The sequence below is a fragment of the Mytilus galloprovincialis genome, chromosome 10, assembly GCF_965363235.1.
Source record: "Mytilus galloprovincialis chromosome 10, xbMytGall1.hap1.1, whole genome shotgun sequence".
NCBI lineage: Eukaryota > Metazoa > Mollusca > Bivalvia > Mytilida > Mytilidae > Mytilus > Mytilus galloprovincialis.
The window spans coordinates 24,366,826-24,384,185 of record NC_134847.1 but is presented as its reverse complement, the minus strand read 5'-3'; the positions used below and the strand labels follow the sequence as shown (position 1 = coordinate 24,384,185).

General features: G+C 31.3%; 1 protein-coding gene across 3 annotated transcripts in view; it reads left to right on the top strand.

Annotated features, from left to right (window-relative positions):
- LOC143047228 (TBC1 domain family member 15-like) overlaps nucleotides 1-6,285 on the top strand; it is a 38,625-nt gene extending 32,340 nt beyond the window's left edge. For all 3 annotated transcript variants that reach the window (XM_076220234.1, XM_076220235.1, XM_076220233.1), the window contains exons 14-15: nucleotides 22-138; nucleotides 1,025-6,285. In XM_076220234.1, coding sequence (XP_076076349.1) covers nucleotides 22-138; nucleotides 1,025-1,447 — 540 coding nt within the window. In that variant the 3' untranslated portion in view covers nucleotides 1,448-6,285. The remainder of the gene's footprint in view (nucleotides 1-21; nucleotides 139-1,024) is intronic.
- The last annotated feature ends 11,075 nt before the right edge of the window (nucleotides 6,286-17,360 follow it).

Here is a 17,360-nt window from a genome sequence, read left to right as displayed (position 1 = left end):
TAATGGATAATTTATTTTCAGGTTCTTTGGACAGACAGACCTTGCCAGAATTTTCATCTTATTATTTGCTTAGCCATACTTGATACAGAAAAATCTACACTCATAGAAAACAAATTTGGTTTTACTGAAATTTTAAAGGTATGTTTACTTACGAATCAATACTTCTTTTACAACAATTGATGAAACAAAAAACATTTTTCCAAGTAAAACCATTGAAGAAGAAGAATGCCTCCATTGACACGGATGCCTCACTCGCACTTTCTTTTTCTATGTTCAGTAGACTGTGAAATTGGGGTCAAATCTCTAATTTGGCATTAATATCAGAAAGATCATATCATAGGGAACACATGTACTAAGTTTTAAGTTGCTTGGACTTCAACTTCATCAAAAACTACCTTGACCAAAAACTTTTACCTGAGGCGGGACAGAGGGCCAAACAAACAGACACACAGACTAGATAAAATAATTCGCCTCTACTATTGTAGTAGGGGCATAAAAATTAATGTTTTTTATAAAAAGCCTCGTACTGAAATTTGTTTTTATAAAACACTTTTATGACATTGATAAAGAAATAATTGAGCCGATGAGACAGTGACCCAAAGATACATATAATTAAAGACATGTATAGGTCAACATGGTTGATTCATAAATCTATCATTATACACCAGATGATTGTTTCATGCCGCAGAAATACAAAGTTAGAGCACTCTTGTCAATCTTTTATTAATTGGTGAAACTAAAACTGTTAACATTAACAAAAAATGACAATAACATATGTAACTGTGGATTCATTTATTATTTTCATTAATCATGTTTGTATGGAGAAGAAATTTAATTTATCATTTTTTTATGATTTAACTAATTCAGCATAAAGAGTTTTAGAAATTTGCATTTATCACTTTTAATTTATGGTCCATCTATACTGACAAATAATAATGAATCTACAGAATCTGCTGAATGGTGGAATTTTGATTCCTGATGATTTTAACTTTAAAAACAAATACATTCTTTTTCTGTATTTCAGCATATAAATGATATGACAGGTGCAATACATTTAGAAGAAACACTGAAGAAGGCAGAATCTATCTTTCTACAATTAAAGGAGAGTAAAAAGTTACCTAACCATCTGAAAGAAATCCTTGGATTTGAAGTGTCACCTGATAATTCTGCATCAAGTTCTAACAAAACAACGCCATCAAGTACCCCTGTGTTCCCTGAAGTAGTTCAGAGTGCAAGTCCAGTCAAAACAACTCCAGCAAGTACCCCAGTGTTCCCCCCAATAGTGCCAAAACTAGAACTATCTGCACGTCTTTCAAGTATTCAGACAAATGGCCACAGTAATCCAAGTTCAGGGAGTGGGACAGCTGTCAGTACACCAAACAATGACAGTAGTATTGAAATATTGTCAGACACTTGTGACACCGCTGTCAATAACTTTTATAACTGATTGTTTTGAAATTAACTTGCTTTTCAGATGGGCTTTCAATTGAAAGTTTATGGTTGTTCTAGTCTTGTTTTTAGAATTAGACCTACCTACTTTCAGACTAGTTGATTAAGTATATAAGTATCCTATTAGAAAATCACTGCTACAGTCAGTGTGTCTTTAGGATTAATATTGGCAGATGGATTCAGAAAAAGAATTTCATCAAGTTGGTAACAAATCTGTTCATAGCTTTTGACTTATGAATTAAGATTAACATCACATGTAACTTTAAAGCTTTACTAGTATAGACTAACCGCAATCTAGAAGGATGAAAAGAGTGTGCTATTATGTAATGGTGTATTTTTTTTTCAAATATCAATATTTTATCTATTCAGCAAACTACATACCTCCTTGTAATTGATTTTTGTGTCTAGTCTGTTTTGTTTAATAAATAATTATGTTGTAACTTTATATATAACGAACTGTGATAAAAGAAATTCAGAATGAAGTGAGATTACAGTAACTATCTTTGGCATTTAGTACTATTTTTATTGTAACGTTACACAGCTGTACAAACAAGTACTAAACATTCTTTAGTAAGTCAATGGGAAAACATTTTTTTATATTCTTTGTATTTTGATCAACTTTTGTAAAGCATTCTACACTTTGACTAGTTTTAAAGTTACCTTCATATTTAGTTTTATAATTTGCCAATCTTATTGTCTTGGAAGTCAGCAAATATTTATATGCAAAAGACATTGCATGGGTACTGTTATTGCGAACCCTATGAAAGTTTGGCAGCAGTCCTTTTGCCCAATTACTGTTTTTCAGGGGTATCATTGTGCCAAATTTTGTTTTCCAAATGTATCAATTGCGCCAATATTTTCAGAACTCATTTGTGCCAATTTACCAGTACACATATCTATCATAAATATTCATGATTAATATATATTTATTCTTATTTTTGGCTTAAAAAGTATCATATGTTTGGATATATTTCACCAAGAAGATGAGCATCTGCAGAAAAATGACTTAAAATGCATAAGACAGTCAATGTATAGAGAGAGAATAAAACTTATTGCTTTGCTGAATATTTAATACAAGATATGCCAAAAGAGAGGAAAATAAAACTTTTGCTGATTATGTTTTAGCCACATATGTTGATGACACAGTGCTTTGTTCAAACCATGCATATGGGCTGAAACTATCTACCACAAAACGTACCAGTAATGGACCAGAATCATTCCACAGGAATTATGATTAACTGTTTTATACATTTCATCCTTCAATGTTTGTGTTTTTGGACAATAAAGTGAAGTTACAAGCTACTACATACATTGAATTGGGAAGTACCCATGCAGCAGCAGTAAGAACAAGATATGTTTCAGAAAAGGAAACATTTGCTGTGTAAACTGTCAGTTCTGGGTCCGAATAAAGGAGAACTGAGGGAAGTCAACATTATTCCTAGATTTCAAACAAACATTTGACATAAAAACCCTAAAAATGATGATATTCATATTAAGGCCTTCTTTTAAAAAAGTATTCTATAACTTAACAAAAACTGAAAAACTGAAAATTTCAATAGAAACAATGCTCAAGTTTTTAAAAAATCAACTTTTTATGATTAAATTAGTGTTTATTTTGAACAGATTGAATTTTTTTTTTATTAATATTGAATAAACACGAAATCACATGCATTTTTAATGGTAAACATGTTATTTCTATCAATTTAGCAGATATTTTTTTTTACTAAGGTAGATTAATCAATGAGTGATATATTTCTCTTATAAGAAATCTAAAAGTCCCAGTGAATAAACTACACAGAGAACAATACCTGTTGTACTTGTTAGATGGGACAATAGAACTGCCAAAAGTTTAAATGGACAGGTAACTATCAGGTGAATCTATGGTAAACTTTCATTGGGTTCGCAATAATTATGATAATACTAACAATATTGACCTAATTGTACTATACACACATTTAGAGAAATGTCTCTCCAGTGATGCTCAAGACTATAAATATTGAAAATCCAAAACCTTATACAAATGTTGATTATCTGATAATACCAAAAAAAGGACAAAAAATAAAGCCAAACCCAGACAATGAATTTTTAACACCTTATTCAAATGTAGGTATATTAGCTGAATTCCTCAAAAACTTTCACAAATTGCAGTTCTCAATGCTCTTCAGCTTTGTACTTATGGTATCTTGGCTTCTCTGATGAATCTTTTGTCGACAAATTTTCTGGCATACAAAAGTATAAGTCGTTGTTTTTTAAGCATAAGATTGAACTACTTTGATTTAGTCAACTTCTTATCTCTTGGGGATCTATGAGAAGATTCAGAAACGTTAGAGTTGTTTGTTTACTCTCTTGTTCTCAAAAATAATATGATCAGTTTTTTTTTATTCCTGTCAATCTCTTATGTTTCTTTTTTTCTCATCTAAAACTGGTTAAACTTTATAATCATGTTAATTGAATATTTAATTAAAAAAGTAATGTTGAATTTATTTATTCAATGTAAATAATCTGTGAGAAGATATATGAATTATGTTTGCTTATGTAATCATCTGTGAAAAGATTTTTTTTTGAGTGATCAGTTTTTCCAAAATATGCTCAATTCTAATCATTTAACATACTCACACACACTACTTTATTATTTTCTTGTCCCACCAACCAGTCTGAACAAAAATGATGATTATGTTTTTCATCTGTGATATCGTATATAGAAACACATTTAGTATGATAATTTGTGAATCTTATAAGTAGATATTGATAATTTGTAGTGGTTTCAGTGACTGAAAAAATAAATTGACTTATTCATAAAATGCATTTTAGTCTTGAACAGTTTGGAACAAAGATTTACCATAATTCTATTTTTTAGTATACAATTTTAAATTTCGTTTCAATTCATGAAAGATGCTGCTGTAAATTAAAGTTGATCATCTTCCATTTTTCCAAAGATCAAGTGCAATATTTAATTATAGGCTAATACTATTATTAGGTAGCAGAAGTTGTTGTCAATATTATGCATTTACTAATACCCTTATGGATCTTACCTCATGTAAACATTTAGAAAACAATATGTTGTACAATGTAACTTACAAAGTGTTTGATGTTTTCTTCCTTGATCTTGTTTTATAACTTTTCTGTTATTGACAAGTAGAGAACATCAAGCACTTCCTGCTAGGATGCCAAAATTATAGATTCATTGGGACACAAACCACATACATGCTTCTAAGAAATGTTAAATGTAGTATTTTCCATTTCATCTTGAAAATCAATTCTTTTGCATTTAAAGGTATCTTTATTGCAACAATATGGTGCGATCTATTATAAAGTGCTATTGAGATATTTGTTATTTTGGTTTGATGTGTTTTGAATGGATGTAAGTAATGCCGCCTTTTTGTTCTTAAAGTTTCTTACTAACTGTTATATTTATGTTAAATATATTATTGCAAACAACCTTACATCATTAATGAATATATAATAAGATAAGGGTTGTGCCAAAGGTTGGGACAGAAATGATCTCTAATTTCTCAGTTAGTCCTATAGATCAGGGTCATATACTTGACAGCAGTTTTGTATCTGTTGAGAATTTTGAAAATGACCTTATTTTGGTAATCTATACTGTCTTGATAATTAATCTGATACCTTTTGGTCATTTGTAGTATTTTCTATTTTGTATCATCCATTATAGCAGTGTTGATTTTACCTTGAATATTGGATGGTTTGATCAAGGCAAGTGTTCAAACTCACTCATCATTGTACATATTAGATATACTTTTGTTTTCTTAAATCAAAGTTGAATTTGAACTCTTATAATCAGAATTTATTGATTTTAATTTTTTAATCAGCATTAATTTATTTGAAATAAGTCTTCATTAATATTCATGACTTATCACATATATATAACATTCCTAAATATAGTATATCACATACACACGTGTTGTGAAGTTTATCTATCATTGTTGTTGTTGCTTTTATTTACAGTTTTGAATTTGTTTTAGTATTTATTATGTGTACATACATGTAAATATGACTTAAATATTAATGGTGAGTTTCTGATGGAAAAGTAAATGTGCTTTATGATAGTGAACAACATTCAGGTTTAAGAGATTGCTTGGATTTCTGATAAGGAAATGTGACCAACCCATAGATAGAAGAAAGTAGATAGTTTTAAAGTAGAATTGATTGGAATTTAGTTACAGCTTTGTATGGGTATAATTTTTGTTTGATTTCTTTCAGGGGAGGGGGATTTAAAAGGAAGATTTTTTCTTTCTCCTAATACCCTTCAGTCTGTACATAATATAATATTAAGAATTAAAAGAAAAATCCTGTGACAGTCATTAGAGTAATTAAAGGGTAGAATAAAAATATCTTTTCATAAAATCTTGTCATCTTGTTAAGATGGTACACTGAATAGCAGTGCAACATTTTGACAGAGTGAATTCTTTAAGTCTATGAAGTTGTTGGAAAAAAAATTATTTGCACTGGTAATTTCTGATAACATTCCATAATTTATAAAAGTAATTTAAAAAAAAAATCAAATACCGGTATGTTTTTTGATTCTATCAAAAGTATTGATTTAAAACAGAGTTTAAAGGGAAAAAAATGTTTTTAATATTTTTTTTAAATGTCCCTTTATATTTTTGGGGACATTTCTTTCAGAATTCAGTAACTTATTCATTGTTATATTTTTAACCGTGTCGATATAGAAGCTGTGATTATATATTTATGTAGACCAACCATGTTAAAGATTGCTTATTTGTGAGTATGAGAGTTTTATGGCTGATATATATGTTTGTTTTGTATTGAACTTGCATTTTTATGAAACTGAAACAAATAAAAATCTAAGATATTTTTCATGTCTTTATGTGTCCATTTGAGGATTTCTATACCTAAAAGAGTTTATTGTGTGGAAGATTTTGCATTTTGGCACTAATCACCTTTATATGTAAGATTTAATCACATATGTATATATGCAACTTCCTCAGTTAGGCTTGATTTATATAACAGTATTTAAATGGAAAAAGACTGAACTTTCGGTACTTTTGCCAGGTTTTTGAACTAGCTACAATCTATTAACTCAGTCTTTGCTAGTTTTAAGATAATGCTTCAATTAAGTTTAAGAATAACAGATGTAAATGACGATGAAAAATTTAGTTAATATAAATAAGAAGATGTGGTATGAGTGCCAATAAGAATACTCTCCATCCATTAGTCACAATGTATAATAAAATGCCTCGCTAAGCGCAGCCTGTTACGATTGCAGTGGTTGTACCCTGAACAGTTGGGGCAAATTTGGATACAAAATTCAAACTTGATACTGTGTGAATTTTGATTGTGGTCAAATTTTTGACATAGTAAAGGTCTCTGACACAAAATAAAAATGGTCAAAGATCTTACAAATCTATTGGGCAATACTGCGCAATTAGAGATTTATTCTTTAACCTTTTCAAATTTGAAATTTGAAAATTTTTGAAAAAAAATATGAATTCCTCAATAAAATTGGAAGAAATATCCCCCCCTCCCATTTGGAAAAATTAGCCCAAGACTCAATCCCATCCTTCCCTTTATAGTATGAAACCTTGTAGTACAATTTCAGAGAGATCCATACACTTAAACACAAGTTATTGTCTGAAAACTAAAAAATGCTTGTTTTTTGCCCTTTTGTTGCCTCTTAATTCCTTCAAGTTTTTGGCAATTATCCCAAAACTCAATCCCAACCTTCTACTTCTCTTTGTGATATGGAATATTGTGGTACAATTTCAGAGCAATCAAAATACTTACCGGTATACACAAGTTACTATCCCGAAACTAGAAAAAATGCTTGTTTTTAGCCCCTTTTGGACACCTTATTGCCTAAACGGTTGGGACCATCATCCCCAAAATCAATCCCAACCTTCTTTTTGTGGTACTGAACCTTCTTAAAAAATTTCATAGAGATCCATTCACTTAAGCTATTGTCCGGAAACCAATGTGTCTTCGGATGGCGTCACAGACGACGACAACATCATACCATTATACGATCCCAATTTTTTTTTGCGGTCGTATTATAAGTAAACAATTAAGGGTCAAAGTATGGCCTTCAACACAGAGCCTTGGCTCACACTGAACAGTAAGCTATAAAGAGCACCAACATAACTAGTGTAAAAAATTCAAACAGGAAACCAACTGTCTAATCTTTATAAAAAACAAGAAACGAGAAGCACCTATGAATCAAACCAAAAAATGCCAGCCACTGAACAACAGGCTCCTGAGCAAGTGAGCATGGTAAAGTGAGCTGAGCTAACATAGTTCTACCAGGATAATAACCAACTCAATAAAGAATATGTACATGCCAGGCTATATATAAACTAGAATTGCTGTTGATTCATTATTTGTTGGATTCCAGTTTATGTTTATTCAGAGGGTTTTAGTGAGCCATGAATTTAAATGTCATAAAACTTAAGTACAAATTTTGTATAGCCATACATGTAGACATTTTTTCTCAATCCACAAAAATAAAAGTCTTATGGCTAGGTCTGGTTCTCAGATACTGTAAGCAATATGTTATATGGTGCATGGAATTACTGTAAAAGAGGGACGAAAGATACCAAAGGGACAATCAAACTCTTAAATCAAAAATTAAACTGACAACGCCATGGCTAAAAATGAAAAAGACAAACAGACAAACAATAGTACACATGACACAACATAGAAAACTAAAGAATAAGCAACACGAACCCCACCAAAAACTAGGGGTGATCTCAGGTGCTCCGGAAAAGGTAAGCAGATCCTGCTCGACATGTGGCACCCGTTGTGTTGCTTATGTGATAACAAATCCGGTAAATGGTCTAATTCGGTAGGTCACATTCATGAAAGGGAAGGGGATTGTAGTTACTACGTAAAGAACATATCCGATCATTTGTGAAACGGTTTTTCCATAACGGTCAACCAACTCATGATGGCGTCCGTAAAATTTACGAAGGGATGATTTCAACTTTACCATTTGGAACTCTTGCTTTAATAGCTTCCTTGTGAGCATCAACCCTCTATCAAGAAAATCATAATAGGAAATGCAAGCAAGGGAATATTGTATCAATTGGAAGATATATACCCTGTATGGAGGTGCTACTTGAATGTTGCTTCTTGGAAATGGAAAGTTTACAATTGGAAAGCTGAAATCATCTCTTTTGTCTTAAAGTTGTTTTCAACTGACCCTCATTGTCAATTTTTAGATGCAAGTCAAGATATGAGGCTGACTTAAGGTAAGGTATTCATGTCTATCTGATATGTATCATCTAACCTTGACATAACTTTCATGGTGCATTGGTCAATGTAGAATCTTAATGGTATGGTTTGTTACTTGGATACTATAAGCAATAGGTCAACCATATTTGGAGTATGGAATGAATGTTAGGTGTAAATATTTGCCTTGCAGGGTTTATCTGACCTTTATTGTCATGAGTCTTGGATAATGTTAAGTTTATGACACTTGCAGAAAAATCTTTACCATTGGGACTTTAAACATTAAATCAATCATGGAATTAAAGCAGTAAATAGTTTACCATCTGCACTCTTGGTGTTAATTAATTGCAATATAAATTTTGATGTAATTTGATATCAGTTAAGAATGAAAAACAGGTCAGAGTGACCAAATTTCAGCTAGACACAGATTTTCTGGAAAGGTTCATTTGAAAAAATACTAAAGGTGTGATCCTATGAATGAGATTTTCCTGGTATTTCAACAAACATTGAAGAGACTTGAGCATTAAATATAAGTAATTTTGTATTTACTTTTGATTTAACAATTACCAGCTATGAAACAATTGTGACAGGTGCTAAGGATTTTGCTATCATATGCATATTAAAATAAATGCAAGAATGAAATGGAATTTTGTAGAAAGCATTTTATCAAAAGACAGTAATGGCAATGCAGAAAAAAAAAATGCAATTGGAATTGAATCATTGTATTCCACCAATTACAGTATTTGATACAATCAAAAGTAAGCATTTTTTCAGAGTTTCAAATATTTCATACAAGTTCCATGATCCCTATTATAGAAATTCCTTATTCAATTATTGTTGGCTCATAAATTTTGCACCGTAAAACTTTGGTAAACCAAACCTGGCATGCAGCTGCATATTTGGATGTTGTATGTCATATACCAAATACAGGTTACTCTGACCTTAGCTTTGACCTTTGACTCCTATGATAGTAATTTTACCTTTTTGGATTTGTGCCCTGTGAACATCTTTTGTACCAAAAACATAAGGTTGGTCAAACTTGGTATGCAGATGCATCATATACCTAAGTCAGGTCACTCTGACCTAGACTTTGACCATTATCATAGTCAAATATTGCCTGATATGCATTTGGTTTATAATTTTTGTAGAACTAAGCCTTTTGATTGACAAAACTATGTAGGCAGATGTATCAAAATGTCATTGCTACAATACTAAATTTCACAACAGGGGGTTACTGTGGATTCATCAATATTCGTTGGATACTAATTTTCGTGGATTTTGTGGGTACAGGGGAACCATGAATTTAAATGTTGAACAAACTACAAATTTTCTATAGGAATGTATGCAGACTTTGCCAAAGCCATGAAATCAAATATTCCTGAATATGCAAGTTTTCCTCAATCCACAACATATTGGTACCCACTAAAATAAATGATGCCACGGTATTAGCCTAGGTATGTAGACAGTCCCTCTGTTTACTTTGTAAGGAATTTATTTGACAGGGCCAAAACTACAAGTACAAAATTATGGTTTTCATATTTATTATAGGCAGTTTTGTTCATTTATGTAAATACACAATTATAATGAACATATTAACAAACGTAAAACAACAAAACAAGTATAAATATCTCTAAGCATTATGCAACGTTATACAGTTTGTATGATAACTGTGGAGAAAATACAATCATTAGCAGAGAATTAATTTCTGGTAATTTTACAAATAAGAGGGGATTGTGAGGTAAATATTTGAGACGTACAGCACCCCAAAAATTCAACACAAACCAAATAAAAAAGCAAACAGAGGTCAACATAAGGTGCCAGTCTTCACAAAATGTTTTCAGATGTTCAAATATTTTAATTAAAAATAAATCTATCAATTACAGTAATATGGCTAATGAGGCATCTGATCCAATACTAATTACTGGCTGTCAAGCTTTTGATTAATTGTCAAGACTAGAGTATAATCCTATAATCCAAAACAATTGAAACTACTGATGAAATACTCCTTGATAAAAAAAATAACATCAAGAAACCAGGACAACCAATTGCTGGGTTCCAGAATTTCATTTAAACCAAACAAATAATCCGGTAATTTTCCCCTCTTATTTTAAATATGCAAATCTGAAAAAAAAGCCTCCAAAATGCAAGCAGACCTCAACTTTCTTTCATTAATTGCAAAATACCAATGAATAAATTAATGTCAATACACAACAATTCATAAAATGAGGTTGTAATTTACAAGTAACTTTTAAAAATAAACAAAATAATTATGGAGAAGAACTATTATCTTAAAATATTTTTTTCACTTCTTATATAGTCTATAAGACCCAAGATGAACATGACAGAATTTTAAACTGTTTTTCCCCAATTCTGAGTCTTCAGTGGACTCTGAGGTTAAATGTCTGTCATGCATGCATATGGAATGAGTAACAAAAGAGGCTGTAAATTGGTGGTATGAATTGTTGTATTAAAAAAATGGTTTTTAAAAAAACAAATTTTATATTGAGATCATTTTGCTTGTACCAAGTCAGGAATATGACAATTGTTATCCATTTGTTTGATGTGTTTGAGCTTTTGATTTTGCCATTTGATAAGAGACTTTGCATTTTGAATTTTCCACAGGGCTCAGTGTTTTTGTTATTCTACTTTTTACTCTCAATCAGAAGGCATACAGTCTGTCCTGTCAAACTAACATATTACCATATAAGCAAACATTCATCATCAAATAAACCACAAGGATATCTTCATCAGTTCAGTCAATCTACTTTAAAGGTTGACTTATATTAATTAAACTTTCATAACCAAGTAAAATAAAGTTTTCCACAATTTTGATGATTACTGAGTCAAACCATGGATTTAGAAACATGTGAACAAATTTTATCCATTTATTTCTAATTATTGGTTTGGACTAATAAAGTAGTTCTCCACAAGATTATTTATCTGTAAAGGTCACACTTGGTTCAATGTATATATAAAAAGTTTTCTACAAGCAGGAATGTTATTTTAATTTTTAACACTCCTAAAACATTCCCCAAAAGGATGTCATCACTGGTTTGAACAAGTTAAGTGGTTCTATTTCCATCCATCAGAGACAAGGTTGGTATATTGGATATCTTAGTTGCATTTGATCATGAAAGTAATGAAAATCTATACCAAATTTGGCTTTAATCCATTTAGTTCCCTTAAAGAAAGTTCATGGATACCAAGAGATGGTAAAACCTCATATGACCCTTTAAAGCTTCCACTGAAATGATATAATTTATTACACAGTAATGCAAAAACTGCTCTGAAGAATTTGACACCACCAGCTAAAACAAATGATTTAAGTTCTATACATCTATAAACCATTATTGATAAAAATAAAAAAACACTGGGACAAAATTTGATCAATTCAGCCCATGACAGGAAAAAAATCCCATACATAGTTGACCCCTAAATTAAGCTAAATGGAAGTGTTTGTCAAGTGAGGTCAACAATAGAAAATAGTAAGGAAATCTGAATTGTACAAATGTTGTCTACTTTTATCTATAGAAACGACAAATCTTGTGCTAAAAACTTTGTTCTACAATAGCCCTTGTCCTTTACTGAAATAAAATAATAACCAGATGCTCCACAGGGCACAGCTTTATACGACTGCAGAGTTCAAACTCTGAACAGTTGGAGCAAGTATGGACACAACATGCAAGCTTGATACAGCTCTGAATTTGGATTGTGGTTAAATAGTTGACACAACACAGGTTTCTGACACATAATGAATGTGGTATAAGAACTTAAACTTAACCAGATGCTCTGCAGGGCGCAGCTTTATACGACCGCATAGGTTGAACCCTGAACGGTTGGGGCAAGTATGGACACAACATTCAAGCTGGATTCAGCTCTAAATTTGGATTGTGATTAAATAGTTGACAAAGCATAGGTTTTGGACACAGAATGAATGTGGTCTAATGAACTTAAAATATTTTTTTGTCTTTGAGCAATCACTATACTGTTGAATATTAATCCTCTCAAAAAAATGTTTGAAGAAATTTTCTTTTTATTTATGAAATCTGAAATGAGAAAAATTAAACCCCCCCCCCCCCCAACATTTTTTTTTCACATCCCCCTTTCCCTTTTTTCAAAACTGATCTCAATTCAAATTTCTAATGAAGTTTGCAACAATAACTACTCATTTAAATACATCATAAAATATTAAAATGTAACAAAAAGTGCTTGTTATCACTGAATGGTAAAGAGTGTTTTAATTTATCAGTTGGTAGTAAAAGTGAATATAAAACAATGATTTAAGTTGATTCAACTACTATTCTGGACAAAGAAAGATAACTCCAATCAATTGAAAATTTCTTGCTATTGCACAATATTGTGCAATTAGATATTTCTTGCTATTGCGCAATACTGTGCAATTGAAAATATTTTCTATTGCACAATACTGTGCAATTGAAGATTTCTTGCTATTGCACAATACTGTGCAATTGAACATTTTTTGCTATTGCACAATACTGTGCAATTGAAGATTTCTTGCTATTGCTGAATGCTGTGCAATTGAAAATTTCTTGCTATTGCACAATACTTAATATAATAATTTTGGATCCTGATTTGAACCAACTTGAAAACTGGGCCCATAATCAAAAATCTAAGTACATGATTAAATTCAGCATATCAAAAAAGCCAAAGAATTCAATTTTTATTAAAATCAAACTTAGTTTAATTTTGGACCCTTTGGTATTTAATGTAGACCAATTTGAAAACGGGACTAAAAATTAAGAATCTACATACACAGTTAGATTTGGCATATCAAGGAACCCCAATTATTCAATTTTTGATGAAATCAAACAAAGTTCAATTTTGGACCCTTTGGGCCCCTTATTCCAAAAAACCTGTTGGGACCAAAACTCCCAAAATCAAACCCAACCTTCCTTTTATGGTCATAAACCTTGTGTTTAAATTTCAAAGATTTCTATTTACTTATACTAAAGTTATGGTGCGAAAATCAAGAATAATGCTTACTTGTGCCCCTTTTTGGCCCCTAATTCCTAAACTGTTCAGACCTCAACTCCCAAAATCAATCCCAACCTTCCTTTTGTGGTCATAAACCTTGTGTTTAAATTTCATTGATTTTTATATACTTATACTAAAGTTATTGTGCGAAAACCAAGAATAATGCTTATTTGGGCCCTTTTTTGGCCCCTAATTCCTAAACTGTTTGAACTTAAACTCCCAAAATCAATCCCAACCTTCCTTTTGTGGTCATAAACCTTGTGTCAAAATTTCATAGATTTCTATTTACTCAAACTAAAGTTATAGTGCGAAAACCAAGAAAATGCTAATTTGGGCCCTTTTTGGCCCCTAATTACTAAAATTTTGGGACCAAAACTCCCAAAATCAATCCCAACCTTCCTTTTGTGGTTATAAACCTTGTGTTAAAATTTCATAGATTTCTATTCACTTTTACTAAAGTTAGAGTGCGAAAACTAAAAGTATTCGGACGACGACGACGACGACGCCAACGTGATAGCAATATACGACGAAAAATTAAAATTTTTGCGGTCGTATAAAAACTTTAAATTCTAAATTGGACATTACCTATTATGGATCAATATCCAAAATCTAAATACATGGTTAGATTCAGCATATCACAGAACCCCAAGAATTCAATTTTTAATGAAATCAAATAAAGTTCAATTTTGAACCCTTTTAGACCTCAATGTGGACCAATCTGATAACCTGGCCCAAACATCAAAAATCTAAATACATGGTTAGATTAAGTATATATCAAAGAACCCAATATATATACTTTTTTTGTTGAAATCAAACAAAGTTTAATTTTGGACCTCAATTTGGACCAACTTGAAAACTGGGCCCATAATAAAAAATCTAAGTACATGTTTAGATTCAGCATATCAAAAAACCCCAAGTATTCAATTTTTGTTGAAATCAAACAAAGCTTAATTTTGGACCTCAATTTGGACCAACTTGAAAACTGGGCCAATAATCAAAAATCTAAGTACATGTTTAGATTCAGCATATCAAAGAACCCCAAGAATTCAATTTTTGTTAAAATCAAACTTAGTTTAATTTTGGACCCTTTGGACCTTTATGTAGACCAATTTGAAATTGGGACCAAAAATTAAGAATCTACATACACAGTTAGATCTGGCATATCAAAGAACCCAAATTATTCAATTTTTGATGAATTCAAACAAAGTTTAATTTTGGACCCTTTGGGCCCTTATTCCTAAAACCAAGAAAAATGCTTATTTGGGCCCTTTTTGGCCCCTAATTCCTAAACTGTTGGGACCTCAACTCCCAAAATCAATCCCAACCTTCCTTTTGTGTTCATAAACCTTGTGTTTAAATTTCATTGATTTCTATTTACTTATACTAAAGTTATTGTGCGAAAACCAAGAATAATGCTTATTTGGGCCTTTTTTTGGCCCTTTATTCCTAAACTGTTGGGACCAAAACTCCCAAAATCAATCCAAACCTTCCTTTAGTGGTCAAAAACCTTTTGTCAAAATTTCATAGATTTCTATTTACTTAAACTAAAGTTATAGTGTGAAAACCAAGAAAATGCTTTTTTGGGCCCTTTTTGGCCCCTAATTCCAAACTGTTGGGACCAAAACTTCCAAAATCAATCCCAACCTTCCTTTTATGGTCATAAACCTTAAATTTCATAGATTTCTATTCACTTATACTAAAGTTATAGTGCGAAAACCAGACGACGACGCCGCCCACGTGATACCAATGTACGACCAAAAAATTTTCAATTTTTGCATATAAAAATTGACAGGAACAACATGTCCTTTTATGAGAGTAGCCAGTTAGGCTCCAATTTAGACATATGTAGTGACCTTGAACAAATATCATTGCCTTTCAATCAGACTTAAACTTTCAATCAGACTTAAAAAAAAGATTTTTTAAAATAGAATTTTTGCAGCTAGAGTCCTGTTTTCAAAACTCTTCAAGCTCTTCCTTTTTTATGTTGGATCTTTAGCCAATAAACTCTTTAATACCTTCTCCTTGAATCATATAGAAAGGTTACAAAGCCTAAACCAGATGCTCTGCAGGGCGCAGCTTTATACGAGCGCAGAGGTTGAACCCTGAACGGTTGGGGCAATTATGGACACAACATTCAAGATGGATTCAGCTCTAAATGTGGATTGTGATTAAATAGTTGACACAGCATAGGTTCCTTTGAGCAATTCACTATGCTGTTGAATATTAATCCTCTCAAAAAAATGTTTGAAGAAATATTCTTTTTATTTATGAAATCTGAAATGAGAAAAATTTACCCCCCCCCCCCCCCAATTTTTTTTTCACATCCCCCTTTCTCTCATTCCAAAACTCATCTCAATTCAAATTTCTAATGGCCCCTAACAATAACTACTCATTTAAATACATCATACAATATTAAAATTTAACAAAAGTGCTTGTTATCACTGAATGGTAAAGATTGTTTTAATATCATTTGGTAGTTAAAGTGAATATACATTGTATATTGTATAAAACAATGATTTAAGGGCATACGATACAGTTACAGGGAATGTAATGACGTTGCTAACGTAAAATGTTATTTTCGCGACGTCAAACTCTGACATATCGGGAAAAGATGCATTTTTCGACTGATTTTTATCATTCAAACTGATTTAATTTGAAAACGAGTGCATGGACCCCTATTTTTTAAAACAGCAATTTGTTTCATATTGCAAGGAGATTATGTGACCCAAATTTTATAAAACTGTAAATAGCGCAATTTTTTTAATTTTGATAAACATGCAGCAAAAAATGACGATTTTTCCTCTATTCATGAACATTTGATAAATATAGCGTTATTTCGGAATAAAAATTGCATAATTTTTAATGATACTTATAAAATACAGAAATTACTGATTATTTAACAAAAACCATTTTGTGTTTATCTTTTAAAACAAAAAAGTTATGTCTTTCTTTCGAAAAAGAAAATACGGACACAAATCTGAGTTTTGAGCAAATATACAAAATTTCGAACTCATTTTACTCAAAAAGTAGCACATGAAGGTATATTTTTTATTACATATTTGATTTAATGAGGTAAAAAATAGCCTATATGCAAATTTTCATCAACTTGTAAATACAGGTTCAATACTGTATCGTATGCCCTTAAGTTGATTCAACAACTATTCTGGACAAAGAAAGATAACTCCAATTGAAAATTTCTTGCTAGTTCGCAATATTGTGCAATTAGATATTTCTTGCTATTGCGCAATACTGTGCAATTGAAAATACTTGTCATTGCACAATACTGTGCAATTGAAGATTTCTTGCTATTGTGCAATACTGTGCGATTGAAAATTTCTTGCTATTGCACAATACTGTGCAATTGAAGATTTCTTGCTATTGTTGGAAGCAAAACTCCCATTGGCCCCTAATTCCTAAAATGTTGGGACCAAAACTCCCAAAACCAATCCCAACCTTCCTTTTGAGGTCATAAACCTTGTGTTAAAATTTCATAGATTTCTATTCACTTTTACTAAAGTTAGAGTGCGAAAACTAAAAGTATTCGGACGATGACGACGCCAACGTGATACCAATATACGACCAAAAAATTTTCAATTTTTGCGGTCGTATAAAAACCATCAATGTTTATATAGAAAATTTTCCTGCCTCAACAAAACATGGAATACTTTAAATTATACAACTACATTACATATTTGTTATATACATATATA